Raw genomic sequence first — 17,203 nt, forward strand, 5'->3', positions numbered from 1 at the left:
TCGGGCCTGAACCGGTAGTAAAAGATCAGCTGTGCGACAATCAGCTGTGCCGCGGGATCGTTGGAACTTTTTTTTACCTTTTTAAAGCATTTTTTTATTACCTATTCGCCCAAACTGGTAGTAAAAAAATGCTTTAAAATATTTTTAAAAAGTTCTGACAATCAACTGTGCGACAATCAGCTGTGCCACACTATCATTCAATTGGGGTTTTATTTACTTCTTTTTAGCATTTTTTTACTACCAATCAGCTATGAGACAATCAGCTGTGCCTGATTGTCTATAGGGGCCATTTTGTATGAAGTCCAACTGCTTTTAAATTGTGTGTGAGTCAGTCGTGCAGCCATGCCCACCCGGTCACATGACCACCAAGCCACACCTGCCCAGTCATATGACCATCAAGCCATGCTCACCAAGCCACACCCACCAAGCCAAGCCCACCAAGCCATGCCCACAGAACCGGAATTTCACCACTTGCAGTTACAATACAGAAAGAACTGTCATCTTAAAGAAGTTGAATGCGCTATCCAACATTCCTAATCCTACAGTAGCTGAACAGTAGGAAGAGAAGAGTTGTAGCAGAAGAACAATTATGGGTCACAGAGGACCATATAATAGCTGATTTCCAGATCGATAAAAATTCAGAAGATAGATAAGTAAACAGCCAGCTGCAAGCTTCCTCATTATCAATGGAAAGATCTGCCACCATGCCAGATCACAGGAAGACTATCAGAAAGAAAATAAAAATGTTTCCACTCTAATGTGTGTAGAAATATATTGGTCTATAATATGAAATATGAACATCCCACCAGACAAGGTTGTAATTAGAAAAATTTGGAACTGTGCTGGAATGGACAGAGTGACTTTAAAAATTAAAGATAAAGAAGATTCAGAATACTCTCGGACATGGAATAAATTTTATGAATGGATAGAGAAAAGAGGTAGAAATTAGAGAAAGCAAGATTATGAATGTTAATATTGTAAGTATTGAAAGTAAATACTTTCAATATTGAAAGTACCTGTTGCAGAAGATGAGATCAAGACCATTTATTCATACTCATTTCCTGTGTTCATGTCCATGTTTATACTTATACCTGTTTTCTTATACATGTTTGACAAACTAAATAAAATAAAATTTCAGATTCCAATGGTGTATATAATTTTAAAAAAGGAACTTCCAAAGAACCAATACTTCTTTAGGATAAAATTTTAAAAATCATGAAATAATTTATCCATTACTTGAAAGCGGGACAATTGTGGCCCTGGGTTCCATTTTGAGCTTTACAAATCTATCACTGAAGTAAACCCACCCATTTCCTCCTAACAATATGTATAGATGGATCCTATGGATCAAAAAATACTACTGAATTCCTCATAATTTTAAAGATGGAGAAATGTGACTCTGGATGTCAAAATGCAGCATCTTCCAAAATAATCTGGAAGCCCAAGTCAAATCAATTTGATTCAATTATGCAATTCAGATACCTAAAATGCAGACTAATTTACTCAATTAGATCACCAGTTCAAATCAAACTTGCTTATCCCTCTAAGCTACCGAATAGGGCAGAATTCTCTTCTGTCTGCTGTAGGCTCTATCATCTCTATCGTCTTCTGGAAGCATTGCTGCATCTAAGCAGAACAACTAGGCACACATCTTCTGTTCTGCAACCTAAAGATTGCATTGAATCAACTTGATCTGGATCAACCTGATCCATGCACCACTAAAAACAATAAGTCTGTGCCAGGCTTCAAGCATCTGTCCCTAAATGCACTGTATAAATTTAAAATATTTAAATTACCAATACTTTCTGGTCACTGCTAAGAGTGTTGAGAGGACCCTGTAGTTAATGAACTGACCAATTCTTTCTACATTCAGTAGTTCCTAGGAATTCTTCTTAAGGTCCCAAAGCAGTGGTGGGTTGCCCCCGGTTCGCAAGAACCGGCAGTAAAACCAGTGGGAAGCCCCGCCCACCACCCCGGATGTCATCATCAATGATCTGCACATGCGCAGAAGCTTCTGCGCATGTGCAGAAGCAAGGCACACGCACGAGCGAAGCTAGCATGCACGCACGATCCCATTGTGAACTGGTAGTAAAGATAAGTAGAACCCACCCCTGTCCCAAAGGTGCTTTTTCAAAAGGCAACTGGACTTTGTTTTTCCTTGAAAATGTTTCACTTCTCATCTAAGAAGCTTCATTAGTTCTGAAGAACTGAAGAATTTTCTGAAAAATTGAAGAAGCTTCCTACCACATTTTTTTTTTTTTTTTTTTGTTCCTAAAACGTCCTCTTGTCAGTCCTAAAATTGCACCCTTGGCCGGTGTTAAGTTTTGGTTCAGTACAATTATTCTTTCATGGTGTTTTGATTTTCTCCTGCCAGATATTAGTCTCGTGCTGTACCCTGTCCTCAAACCTTTAAAATGAAGAATAGGTTTTTGTTTTGTTTTGTTTTTAAAAAGAGAAATAAAGACATGGCAGGAAAGGGTATTTTTCTCTGCATTTTCACAGTCACCAGTTTTATGGTTGAGCATCGCAGGAATCATCAGTTCGTCAACTTCGGGAGGGATTAAGGAATCTGAACTCCCTGCATGAATGCTCTTGAGAATTCACCAACCCAAACACCAAGAATAGTCTCATGTTCCCTGAGCTTTCCTTTCTGGTGTGTAATTTAAAGAACAACAATAAATGGGCAGAAAGTCACCGAATTAAATTTTTCTGGCGACTTAATAATATATACATGCTCAAATACATCTTAAGACCTTCACAAATACCTGTCCTCCGAGTGTCCTGGATTAATTTACTAGATCACAGTTCCAGTAAGAATAAAGGCACAATAGCTATTAAGCTGTAGTTTCATGATTAATAAATAAAAGGTGTAATACAACTGAGAAGAGGACAACGGGAATTAAAGGTGTGTTGGCTCAGCTTTTAGCAATAAAATAACTCTAATTATTTTGCGGTGTTCAATTGCCTATCCAGGATGCTTCATAAAATCAGTTCTTCCATTAAGTACCACCATTCGGGGGCTTGGCAAGCTTTACAAAAAAAAAGTGGCATCATTTTCTATTTTACATACAACCCTACTCCATTTAGGAAATTACTTACAAAAGTGTACCGTGCAATCAGAATCAGCGTGAGGTAGCTGTCAGGGGGCAGACTGCATCAGAAATGATCCTACTTTAAATTGCTGCTTACACATGAATAATTCTGAAGAACTTTAGGTCACCTGCTTTCTTAACCAATGGACAACCGTCCCAAGATTGTTATGAGTAGCAGTGTGCAAAGGTTTGAAATCTGAGACATTTCAGCGTGAAGCACTCAAGGTGGAGTTCAAAATTGCTGCTTTCCAATTTTCAATTTGTTCCATCCGTTTCAGGCATGCTTCGAGGTCAACAATGGTCCGGCTTCAAGTTCAAAATGTATTTTCTCAAACTCGAAACACTTCTAGAATGGTGAGGACAAGCTGCTGCAAATTCAAAAGCAGTATGTGAAATATTTCAGATATAAAAAGTGGTTTTGCATACCACTAATTGCGAGGATGAAATGAATAGAGCTCTCTTGTACTAGCCTATGCATCCGGATGAAAGGCAGGAGATAAGTACGATTAATAGATATACGTCGTACACAATATTTGCCAGGGATATGAAATTGGGCCTTTAGAGGAAAAATCAATAGAACTGAGGTAGATGTGAGAAAAAGGAGAAAGAAGAATTTTTCTAACATCTTACGAAGAGTATCATTATAACTATACAGCTAGAAGTCTTGACAGCCTTATTACAAAACAATATTCTGGATGTGGTCAAACGTATGTCCACTTATCAGAAGCAAATCCTGCTTATTTGTATTTGCTTGCATATTTATTAGAATTACATCTCAACATTCCTCTAGATTTGGATATGGTTCAACTGCACAGTATTATTTTAACTCTGCAACCGCTATAAACACCAAATTGCTGGGGAAAACATTTTGACTAGTACCGGTGCTGTCTTATGTGTACCAGAAATAAATACTGCAAGCATTTCATTTGCATATTTTTTAAATTTTATTTAAATTTGCATTTCCAAATTTATATTTTGAATTAGCCTTTCTGGACAGAGTGTTACTACATGGTGGACATTGTGAAGGTGATGGTAAGGACGATGACAGCTCAAAAACTGGAGTTGTCCTATCAATGTACACTTTTCAGATTAGAAAAAATTAATAAAGCTGTCGTACTTTAAAATGTGTGTAATAGCCATAATAAAGTCATTATCGCAAACTCAAGCAATAAAGCAACTACTTTGGCCAATAAACGACATGTCTTAAAAGCCACTTGTCTTCGTTTTTAATCCCCGAGACCAAAATATGAACATCGCCTTGAAAAATGCCACTAATAGCCATGGCCATTCCTGACTGTTCCATTTGTCTGTGGAGATTCATGTATGTATTAATATTGAAGATTAATTTTATTACGTTGGGTACTGGATCTCCGTCACGGTGGTATTCCAGCATAATTGTTCAGAAATGGAAATTTTGAATAAATGGTCATTAATAAATCAAAGCTGGGGTGGATATTCAAAGTTTGGTCTCCAAGGCTATGTGAGTAATATATGGTGGATAGAGGCTGTGCACAAAATGCAAATTCACATGTACTTTTGTCACATTTATATCCCACCTTTCAGTAGATTTTATTTTCCTGGGCTCCAAGATCACCGCAGATGGGGACTGCAGCCAAGAAATTAAAAGACACTTGCTCCCGGAGAGGAAAGCTATGGCAAATCTAGATAGCTTACTTAAAAAGCAGAGACATCACCCTGTCAACAAAAGTGTATATAGTCAAGGCTATGGTTTTCCCAGTTGCAATGTATGGCTGTGAAAGTTGGACCATAAGAAAGGCTGAGCGCCAAAGAATTGAAGCCTTTGAACTCTGGTGCTGGAGAAGACTCCTGCGAGTCCCTTGGACTGCAAGGCAATCCAACCGGTCAGTCCTAGAGGAGATCAACCCTGACTGCTCTTTAGAAGGCCAGATCCTGAAGATGAAATTCAAATACTTTGGCCACCTAATGAGAAGGAAGGACTCACTGGAGAAGAGCCTAATGCTGGGAACAATTGAGGGCAAAGAAGGAGACGGCAGAGAATTAGGTGGCTGGATAGAGTCCCTGAAGCAGTAGGCGTGAGCTTAAATAGACTCCAGAGGGTGGTAGAGGACAGGAAGGCCTGGAGGAACTTTATCCATGGGGTCGCGATGGGTCGGACACGACTTCACAACTAACAACAACAACAACGAGCTTACAGGGTAACGTCAACCAGCTGCTGTCCATAAGCTTCTAACTTAAAAAGGGAAAGAGGGGAAAAGAGAAGAAAGGAGAATGAGAGAGTCCATTCCCCAGTTCTTCATACTTTATGGTTCCTATGATCCTCCACTACGGTGAAAACAGCCTTCTTGTGTAGACCAATTAAACCACCACTTATAGGACAATTGGTCTTGTACCTTTTTTTCACAAGGTTGGGCTCTTAAGAGTGTCCGAGAAGAAAGCCCTGCCCAGTTGGTTGCAGCAGCAAAAGAAGTCTATGATTTCTAGCAGTGAGAATTATAATTTCCTAACAATCAACCAATGGGACAGAAGTTGCCTTCAGAAGTTGTGGCTGCTCCATCACTGGAGGTTTCAAAGAGAGATTAGACAACCATTTATCCTAAATGGTATAGGATCTCCTGCTCGAGCAGGGTGTTGGACTAGAAGCCCTCTGAGGTCCCTTCCAACTCTATTATTCTGTGTCTTATGTTCTAGCAATCTACTTCCTCTTTGCCATGAAATTCAAGATGCTGGTTGTGGACTATTATTCTAAGTGTTTCCTGATGCAGGCCCAGATAATTTACAGATTGCCTGCCTCCAATTACTGTTGCCTGTCTCATAAGATCAGATGGGATGGACATGTTTTAGGTCCCATCAATTAAGCAATGTCATCTGATGGGACTCAGAAGATGTTTTCTTTGATGCCAGGCCTGCCCTGTGGTTAGCAGTTTTCCCGAGATTGATGATCCTGTATCTTACCTGACTTTCAAAACACTTAACACCTAAGCTTATTCCTCAGACACTGATGCAAGAGGTTTTATCCATCCCGATTGATTTTGGTTGGATGAATTTGACTTGGGTGCAATATTCGATTATTTAAATATTTATTTATATCTCGCCTTTATTATTTTTATAAGTCACTCAGGGCAGTGAACATACCTAATACTCCTTCCTCCTCCTATTTTCTCTACAACATCAACACTATGAGGTAGGTTGGACTGAAAGAGAGGCACCAGTCCAAGGTCGTCCATCTGGCTTTCAGGTCTAAGGCTCTCCTAGAACTCATCATCTTCTGGTTTCTAGCCTAATACCTTAACCACTAGATCAAACCGACTCTCTATGTTTCGTCAGACTTTGTTGCAGAAATTAAATCCAGAAAGCACACACAGGCAGACTGATGCAGCAGGATTCATTAACTTCTTTATATACATAGTAATACATGAAGATAAATGTATAATACCAATATAGATTCTTCTTCAATATAGTAGCAGTTACAAGCAAAACAAAAGGCAGGAGAGAACAGTTAGTTTCATTTCAGCAGAGCAGACAAGCCCAGGCTTGTTTCATTTCAGAGCTGAGCACAGAGCTTAATATAAAGACAGCATCCTCTATACAAGGGAGTTAAGCTTCTGCACAGACTCAGTTTGCTAAGCCACGCCCAGACTTCTAGTTTAAGTTTCTGTTTCTAAACATCCTTCATTGGCTGAGCCTGTTACCATGCCTATTCATTGGCTGACCTTGTTACCATGTCTCCATTCGTTCCCCATTGGCTGATCTATTCCAGTCTTTGAATATTCATACTCTAACATGTTTGTTTTCATGTTTATATCTTTTAAAAGTTTTCTTATGCTTGTTTTTCTTTTGAGTATATTTGTTTGTTTTTAATGTTTCTTTGTTATGCTTTGTTTTTCTTTGTGTACCCTTCCCTGAGTTGCTTATCAATTGGGCAACAGTATAAATTGATTTAATAATAATAAAATAGACGAATGCTACTACCACCAATGTCTGTCTTTGTAAGCCGTGGTGAGTCTCCTGGGTTTAGCAGCATGCACACCCAATAAATTTAAAATAAAAAAATAAATAAATTGGCACTTGAAAAATCAGCCTCAAGTTTTCAATCTGCTTAGTTTGCTACTTATTGATGGAAGACAAAAGAAGGCAGGGGAAGACGTGTTAATTTTGGTTGCGTGTTTTAACCTCAATATAATGAGTGTGGTACAGAAAAAAAAATCCTATATATTTTACTTACTATGTCAGTTTAATACAAGAATTTTTGTGGGGTCCTTGGTGCTCCCTGAGCTTGGTTGTTTTCTTGCAGGCATATCATTATCCAACTAGATAACATCATCAGTGCTAGAAAGGAATGGGATAAGGAGGAAGGCAGTGGTGGGTTTTGGATTATTTTACTACTGGTTCACCCCGTACACACACGCTCGTTTTGTGCGTGCATGTGCCAGGTTCGCTTGCTTTGTACGTGCGCGTACCCAGTTCGCCTTCCACACATGCATCCAGTCTTCTGCGCATGCTCCCAGCCTCAAAAACTTGCCTAAATAGCATTATATAGAACCGGGGCGGGGCGGGGTGGGGCGGGGCAGGCCCACCCATGATTTCTGCTACTGGCGGGCCCACCCATGATTTCTGCTACCGGTTCGGGTGAACAGGCCCAAACTGGCTGAATACCACCTCTGGAGGAGGGGGGAGGAAGAAGAGTGGGGGGAGGAGGAGGAGGACTGTGGGGTATTTGGTGCTCTCCGAAATTGGTTGTTTTCTTGCAGGCATGTCATTATCCAACTTGGTAACACCATCAGCGCTAGAAATAGATTTTGTTTTTGAATATTCAAATTTTGAAAGGGAAGAGCTTTTCAGAGAAATTCTGGTGAGTGCTATAGGGTGCTTTTGCATATTCTTGGTTATGAGGCGAGAAGAGTATATCGTATATGAAAACCCTGTTTTACACTAAATAGAATAGAATAGAATTCTTTATTGGCCAAGTGTGATTGGGCACACAAGGAATTTGTCTTTGGTACATACCTAGGAATCTGTAGTTCAAATGCTACTACCATACTAATAATAGAAATATTAATAAATTCAGTCCCAGTTGTATTGATGGGATCCAAAAAAACTGAAGAAGAAAAACCCACTGGAACTTTAGAAGATCTCATCTTTTCCAGGCAAAGTAGTTGCCTGATGTTGTTTTTACATTCTTTGCTTCAGCAGTAAGGTGGGAAGGATTCCAGAATATTTTTTACTGTAATCCAGATGGAATCAACTTTTTTTTTAATGAAATTTGAAGGAATTTCACTGCAGGAATGGCAACAATCTTTTGGCCATCGCCATGCCTTGAATTACTAAGCCAGGGATTGCTACTCACATTTATTTACTACATGGTTTGAAGGCATTCTCTTCTCGGCGTTTGGATCATTTCTATTGGTTGGATTTATGATGCACAAAATCATCAAGGAGCAGATGAAAATGTGCTTTTCTTTTGAATTAGTGAAACATTTCAGGGTCTTGGCAGAGTACATGTCTGAGTGTAAGTGTGAACGAAGTAGTTGAGTTTCAGGAAGCAAAGACCAGCATAGAACATAGAATAATAGGATTGGAAGGGATCTTGGAGGTCTTCTAGTTCAACTCTCTACTCAAGCAGGAGATCCTAAACTATTCTGGACAAATGGCTGTCCAGTCTCTTTTTGAGAACTTCTAGCACCCACAACTTCTGGAGGCAAGTCATCACTGATTAATTCTTCTGTCAGGAGATTTCTCCTTAATTCTAGGTTGGCTGTCTTCTAAAGATCTTCCATCTGTCATTTCTTCTTCTGCCCTGGAGAATAGGTTGACCCTCTCTTCTCTGTGACCACTCCTTAAGTACTAGAAGACAGCTATCATAGCACCTCAGGTCTTTTTCTTTATTAGATTAGACATATCTAGTTCTCTCAATCATCCATTATACAGTTTCATTTCTATACCTCTTCTTAACATCTTATTGCTCTTCTCTGTACTCTCAACATCTTTTTTTTTTTTTGTATCGTGGTGACCAGATCTAGATGCAGTATTCCAAATTTGGTCACAGGTGGGGATATCTATGTCCCAGATGTGAAAAAGTTTTAGCCGAAGGCTGAGGCATACATTTTGTCTGGAAACAAAGTTCCAAGATCAAACTGTCCTTAGAATGCTTGAGAGAAATTGCAGCTGGTTCCAGAAATCATCAGTCAGGGTTGACACCAGGTTAGAAACGGTTAGAAGCTATGAGGGAGCCAAGCATGTTCATTCTTCAAAGGGAGTGAGGATAAGAAAGCACTGTCCAAAAATCTGAAGAGATGTCACCTGGAAGGTATTCCAGAAGCAGAAAAATTGGCTTAAAGTAGAATCTGGCTGAACGTTTGAGAGCTTTCTAGCAATTTACCGGAGAAACTGTGGTTCCTCTTTCTGTCCTCAAGCATGGCTAGAACAGTATTTCTCAACCTTAACAACTTTAAAATGGGCGGACTTCAACTCAAGAATTCCCTCAGGGGAAGTTGGGACTCTGACTTAGATGTACATTCTGGTCTGTGACTCCAGGCCACATCAGGTAGGGCTTATTACTTTGGAAGAGTTACTCCTACACTCATTGAGACCGGCCTAAGTGAGACCATCCAACAGGTTGCTCCTGGCCTACAACATTTCTGTCGATTCAAGATGCTTCAAGCAGACTCAGCCTCTGTTTCATTTCCCTGGTGAAACCTGCAGATCGAAGCCTAGGAGATACCACCTGGGCCCTGGATAATCCACAACCTTCTGGAACTGCAGGAATCGTCCCCACCTTCATCTCCTGCAGATCTTCTACCCCATCAGAGAAGATCTTGGAAGGAAGAATGGAGAGGACCTCCCTCGTATCTGAAAAAAGCCAAGCTTTCACCCACCCACCCCACCCCGGTGGCACCGGAGGTTGAGTGTGGATGCCTACATGTGGCTCCTCTCTGGGAAGCCCACCCCAAGACGGCAGGACACTTTTTCTCCTCCTCTTCCTCTTCTTCCTCGCAGGTCCTGAGTGGTTTCTTTCAGCAAGCAAGCCCAGGTTAGGCTTGGGGGTGGGGGGGGGTGCAGACTTTCAACACCCCCCTTCTCCATCCCCACCCTACCCACCCAAGCCAATGAACAAACCCAACCAACCACCCCACCCTTTAACTCAGCTCCGTGGGGAGCAAGTCAGGCTCCCCAGGATCCAGTATCCGAAGTGGCCCCAGGTGCGGGATGGATGGGAGGAGTGGACGGGGGGGGGGACTTTGCCCAGGAGGGGGGTCCGGATAGCGGCGTCGAGGGCTGCGGGGGAGAACCCGCCTGTCTTCTTTTTTAATCCCGTCGCCCCCACCCAACCCGCTCTGTGTCGCCTGGACCGGGGGTGAGTGGGTGGGTGAGTTGGGGGGGGGGGGAGGTTCCTGAAGGCAGAGTCTCACCCGCGCGCAGCCACGCGCGCGGGGGCGCGCCTTCAACCCTCCCTGGCTCTTTGGCACACACACACATACACACACACGGCGCCGCCGGAGCGCTGCTCTCTGCTTCCCCGCCGCCGCTGCTCCCGGTTACGCCAGCCTTGCCAGCCTTGCCTGCCGCCTCTCGCCCTCTGCCTTCGCCTCCGATTCTGCGCACAGGAGCCCCAAAGCCTGTCATTCTGCACGGCGGCACAGTTGTTGTCGGGTGGTTTTTGTGTGTGTGTGTGTGTGTGGTTTTTTTTTTTTTTTTTAAATAGATATATTATTCTTTTTTCCCCGCTCGGGTCGGCGAGCGAGTGGGGGGGAAAAACACCCCCCACGCACCCCAGCCCACGCAGAGAGCCAGCCGCGGCGAGGAGAGCGGCGCTGCCCACCCAACCACCCACCCACTCACCCCCCCACCCCCAGCCCAGCATGGCTTCGGGGGACCTTTACGAGGTACGCGGAGCTTGGCCGGGCTTCTCTCGAGGGCAGCCAGCCGGCGACGGGAGGGAAGGGGAAGGGAGGCAGGGCGGGTTAAGGAGAGATCGCCCCGGCCGAGGCGGCTGCTGCTGCTGCTGCTAAGGCTAAGGGGACCCGGGGCGGCTTCGTCGGAGTTGCCGGAGGAAGCGGCGCGGGGCTGGGGAGGCGAAAGGCAGAGCCAGGCGCCGCCGCCACCGCGGCTTGAGCCGGAGGGAAGGGAGCGATGGAGCCCTCCCCTCCCTCTGCTGACTCCCATCGGGGGGCCTGGGGTGGTGGTTGGGGGGGGAGACAGGGGGTCTTGGGTGGGGGAGAGCTTGGACTACCCCCGGACGGACGGGCGCTTTCCCCTGGGGAAGAGGGGGGGGCGGAAAAGTCCAGGTAAAGTGGCCGAAGGGGAAGAAGCAGCGAAGTCTTGGCCGGCGCCACAAACTCTGCTTCTCCTCTTCCTCTTCCTCTTCTGGGAATGGAGGGTTTGGGGAGGGGGGGGGAAGGTGTCTGCCGAGCCTGGCGGGGAAGGGGCTGCTTGTAAGGCAAGGGGAGTGGGAGGGGTTGTCCGGGTGGGAGGAGCTACAGGGGTACAGATGCATGCTGGATGTTGGGGGTTGTTTTTTTTCCCCCTCCCCTGGGGGGCTTCGGGTTGGAAGGAGGGGTGAGGGGTGTTGTCCCAGGTTGGCCAGTAGTGGTTGTGGGGTCTCAGAAAGGAAGGCTTCTGGGGTTGTTGGATGGCCTTTGGGTGGCAGAAGACCACCAAATTGATTGACTCTCTGGTGCTGAAGGCTAGCCTGGACTTATCTCAATGGGTTTCCAGGCGTAAGAGAAGTGCCAAAGACAGCAATTGTCCTCTGTCCAATCTGATGAAAGGTGTGCTACCTTATTTATGGCTCGATTATGTCAGTTGTGTGTGGAGTCAAGTCTTGGTAGAATCTTCCTTTGCCGTGTCTACCACTTGCAAAGAATATTTGTTGCTCAGGATTGAGCTGTGGGGTCCTTGAATCTCTCTCTCTGAGCTTGTTGGGGTTCTTCAACCTTGATCTGTGGTTCTTTCTTTTGGATCAGCCTTGGATCTCACTGTGGTTGCCACCTCATGTGCCGTAGATACATTCACAACCAAAATGTCCTGCCAATTATGTCTGGTGCCACGTCCAGGGCACAGTTGTGGCCACGTTTTTCTCTTGAAGTACCCTCACATTTGACCTTCTAGCTCATCTTATGGCCTAGTTTATCTCACCTCTTCAGAGAAGAGGCAACAGATGTTCCATAACATGTAATTATGTTAAATACTATAGTATCAGAAGTTGTGGGAGCTTCATCCACTGGAAGCTTTGGTGGACAGATGGGCAGATGGCAGTCCAGAAGAGACTGGACTGCCATCTTCAGAAATGGTGCAGGGTCTCCTGCTTGGGCGGGGGGGGGGGTGTGTTGGACTAGATGATCTACAAGGTCCCTTCCAACTCTGTTATCCTATCATTTGGAATAGTCTTCTCCACACTTTCCACAATGAAAGAGGGACTTACTGGGAGAAGAATGTTCTAAAACCTTTTCCCTTGTTATCTCCCTATAATGTTCATTCATTCAATTTTTCAGGCAACATTTTTAATTGTAGCCAATTATTGGATCAATTACTTGTTAATATTTTACTTTTGATTAATCCCAGTTGGAAGTTTAGGTCATATTTTCTATTCATCCCATGAGAAAATACTAATGTGTTTATAATTCTAGGGATAAATAGCCTATTTGATTGCGACAACTACTTTTCCATCAAATAATTTTTCTTTATTAAAGAAGTAATCTGTGTCAAAGGTGACAAGTGATATTAAACATGCCTGTAAAGCAGATCACGGTCTCAATCAAATATCATCCTGCCTGCCTCTATCCATTTCCTTTACATTATCCTTTAATAAAAAAACAACAATACGCAGAGTACACAAAGAATAGCAGATAGTAAATGAAAGAAATGAAAAGCATAAAATTAAAAAAAAGAAAGAAAAGGAAATACAACTACCTTACTTTACACCAACATATTTACTGTAACTCTCCATATCTTTCTTCTATTGCAATCCATTCTTAATTCCACCAAGTCTATACATTGATTTATCCACTGCATTATTTTTTAAATCATTAGCTTTGTCCAACCACTGATTCCTTGGCTTTTTTTCTTCATCAATTCACTTTTCCTATACAGAGGTGATCTGTACCTCAAATCATTCAGGTTCCCACCCAACAACGCGGTATCGTCTACCTATAAAATTATACACGCATGTATGGCCCTACCAAAAAAATAAATAAATAAAAATCTCCAAGTCAACACAATCCTTCCTCATGTTTATCCATAAATACATTAAACAACCAAGAGGACGTCCCACATCATTATCTTACCACACTGAACCAGTTATTAAGTATTCTATTTTTTCCTCACAGGTGTTTATTTACATTGTATACCTGCTACATTTTATTCAGCAACCAATCACCATAACTCAAAAAGCCTATTTACTTTATCATATGCTTTTTAAAAAATATATCAAATACTAGTGATGCCTCAGTATTCAGTGTTAATTGGTTCTGGGAGGCCTAATGGATACTAAAATCAAACAAACAAACCAGGTGACTTACCACACGATGCTTTGTTTTGGTCAGGAAAAAAACTTTCTACCTGTCCTTTTTCCTGTCAGTAAATTTTCCAGCATGGCCGACTTCCTGTCTGCCCTGTGTGGCCATTTCCCTCTTCCCTTTGCAGGGCCCTGAATACCAAAGAAACAGCTGGAGAGCATTTTCACATCAAAATGCTTCAAGTAAATTTGAGGAGTTTTGAAGCAGTCAAATGCCGAGGTGCCCCTGTACACTAAATTTTCTCAAATCCATCTCTTAGTCACCTCACAAAAAGCAGAAATCTGTCCTGCCCACCACTCAACTAGCATAAAACTACATTATGTTTCCAAATGTTGTTCATTCTCATTTTTTCTACCTCTTGGATCAGAATTCCACCAAACAGCTTCTCAGGCAAAAGTAACACATTTCTTTTCCTGTAGCTTTTTGTTTACACTTGTAACACTTGGTATTGAGGAACAATAATGGTGTACTTTCCAATTAGAAATAAATAAATGCAGTAATCCCAAATGCATTAACCAAGTTACAGAAAAGAATTTGTATTGTAGTTTGTATTTTATTTTATAAGCTAATAAAATGTTTAAAAATAAATTTTAAAAAATCCTGGCTAATATAACAACCACAACAACCATAATAATAATAATAATAATAATAATAATAATAATAATAATAATAATAATAATAATAACAACAACAACAATAATAACAATAACAATAATAACAACAACAACAACAAAACAACAATAATAAATTATTAATATAACATATTATATGAGTAATAATAATTACTCATATAATAATAATAATAATAAACAAATAACCTAGGATGCTGGCAGCAACCCGTATCAGCCATCAGTGCCAGTCAATAATATTTGTGATACATTTTTAAATTTTTGGTTGACTGAGTTTCATGTTTAATGAATAAAAGTATAATAAACAAAGTTACAGAAACACTCCAGAAGATAACACTCATATTTTGAACATTTCTCGGGTTATTATATTATCATTTATTACATTTATTTGCCTAACCATCTCTCCATAATCCATACTTACAATCTTTTCATTTCTCACAGCATTTATTTTTGGTTTCATCATTTGTCTTGAACTTTGAGTGATAGCATTATTACCATTTCGTTCGTCATCGTGTAATTCATATAGAAAACTTTAAAATATTCCATCCAGCATTCGCTCATTTTAGTTTTGTTTCAAATCATGTAATCACTTCTCTTTTTAATTCTACTCACTCTCTTGAAGACTCCTTGTTTACCCCTCTTTCTCCTCTTACATTTTTTATAACATTCATGCAAAAATGTTTGTCTCTGTTTTTATTTTATTCAAGACAAAGTTAAAATTCAAAACTCCAAAAAATCAGAAAAAAAGAAAAAAACACAAAACAATTAAGACATTTAAAAAGGTGCATCAAAAAACCCAATCATATATAAACATATTACCCCCTAATTAAATACTGATTAACACATTACTACAAAAATTGATTTGCATTTACTCTGTCTTTTAGCCTTATCTTTCTTGCTTTCCTTGACATTATTATTTGTAGCTAATTTTTTCTTATATGCTTTATGTATTATCTTTCTCTCTTCCTCATATTTTTCATCATTTTTAATGATTCCCTTGCATGTATTTGTTTCTCATCCACAGTTTCTTTCACTTCATCATCCTATCATGTATTTTATTTATTCTTAAAGTCCATCTGTCTTAAAAGTTGCTAAGGTTGAGAAACGCTGCCCTGGATGACAACAAGAAATTCCTTACTGCAGTTTCATAAGTCTTGTCCAACAACTAAAGAAATATGTATTGATAATAAAGTCATGTGCAATGATTACTAACTACTCCGGCCATAAGCATTTGTCATCTTTCACGAGAAACAGTGTTGATTAAAGTTTGAACCCCAGATTTTAAAGCAATGATAACTTAGCCAAAGTTCTTTATATAAATGAAGGAAAACACTCAATTTTTAATAAGATTGTATTGAACTTCAGATACTTTTTCCTGACTCATGCTCATTTGTTCCTAAACCCAGTAATCCAAAATAACATACCGTATGTATTTGTGACATCAAAATGAAAGCTCCGTGCTTTTGTGCGTGTTGCAATTTCACATGCAAATACATCAGAAGCAGGGTTTTCACTGTAATAAACAATGCGTATTTCATCACTTCTTCCACCTGTATATATCATCAACTATGCCTGAATTCCTTGTTTTGAATTAGTTAGGCATTTGAGCCTGTAACCTTGTAATGATAGCCACAACTGGATGTTTAGTGGAAGACAGCTGTAAATGGAAGCACCTCTATCAAATTAATTATATTTCTTCTAAGTGTAGGTTTTTTTTTCCTGAAATGGAAGAAGTATAGACTTCCTTTGATAATTATTTAAGTTTTCTACAAAAAGCCAAAGGAGGCGATATGCAGTATGAAAGGAATATTTAAGATACATTTTTAGCACTGTGAAATTCCATAGAATAATGAACTTACTTTGGTTTATCCAAAAAAAATAAAAATAAAAAAGATTCTTGTTGTCATTTTATGCAAATGATTTTGCAGATGTTTATATTATTTTGTGATTTGGCGGTATTTCAGCATAGATGTCTCACCCATTTCTACAATAAAGCCTGCTTCTACAGAGTTGGCATGACAGGACAGTGTCCTCACCACTAACATCCTAATTTTTTAGAAATATTAACTAGTCTTGTGCTTAAGAAAAGAAGAGGATTGATGGTTGATTTATGTTCCACGTAGAACATATCTATGAACATTGAGTGGAATTTTTATGTGTATGAACAGTACTGATAAGCTTATTTGGCCAATGCTACCAATGCGACCAGCAAAATGCTGAGTCAACAGCTAGGAATATTAATAGATTTTCAACTTTGGATTGTGTGTGTTTTTTTCCCCTCATAATGTCTGTTTTCAGTTATAATAATATGCATGTTGGAAAGCCATAAGGTAGATAAAAACTCTTTCTGCCCCTCTCACCTGGCAATCACAATAGCTAAAACTATAGCTAAAACAACCTCTCAGAGTCACTGAGAGTCAGGTGGCATATAAATTTGATTAATAATATCTTTTTTAAAAAATTATCTTCTGAGATAATCCATAACATGGGCATCAATTTATAGAGTTCTTAAGTAAAGGTAAATGTTCCCCTCACACATATGTGCTAGTTGTTCCCGGCTCTAGGGGGCAGTGCTCGTCTCCGTTTCAAAGCCGAAGAGCTAGACGTCTCCGTGGTCATGTGGCCGGCATGACTAAATGTCAAAGGCGCACGGAACCCTGTTACTTTCCCACCAAAGGTGGTCCCTATTTTTCTACTTGCACTTTTTTTTTTTACATGCTTTCGAACTGCTAAGTTGGCAGAAGCTGGGACAAGTCACGGGAGCTCACCCTGTTACGCGGCACTAGGGATTCGAACCGCTGAACTGCCAGCCTTTCAATCAACAAGCTCAGCGTCTTAGCCACTGAGCAACCGTGGCCCTATAGAGTTCTTACTTAACCCCTCTTTTAATATATAAGAAAAGGCCTTTCATACTGAGATACTCATGTTGATTTCAAATGCATAAATAGGATAAACCCTATGAGAAACATAATATCATATTCTATGGCTG

The 17,203-nt window shown here is 40.8% G+C and overlaps 1 protein-coding gene across 1 annotated transcript in view; it reads left to right on the forward strand.

Annotated features, from left to right (window-relative positions):
• Positions 1-10,548: 10,548 nt before the first annotated feature.
• CDYL2 (chromodomain Y like 2) overlaps positions 10,549-17,203 on the forward strand; it is a 77,933-nt gene continuing 71,278 nt past the window's right edge. Inside the window, exon 1 of the mRNA XM_034425415.3 lies at positions 10,549-10,954. Coding sequence (XP_034281306.1) covers positions 10,931-10,954 — 24 coding nt within the window. The 5' untranslated portion in view covers positions 10,549-10,930. The remainder of the gene's footprint in view (positions 10,955-17,203) is intronic.

Source organism: Pantherophis guttatus, chromosome 11, assembly GCF_059756535.1.
Source record: "Pantherophis guttatus breed Tessera chromosome 11, ASM5975653v1, whole genome shotgun sequence".
Lineage (NCBI taxonomy): Eukaryota > Metazoa > Chordata > Lepidosauria > Squamata > Colubridae > Pantherophis > Pantherophis guttatus.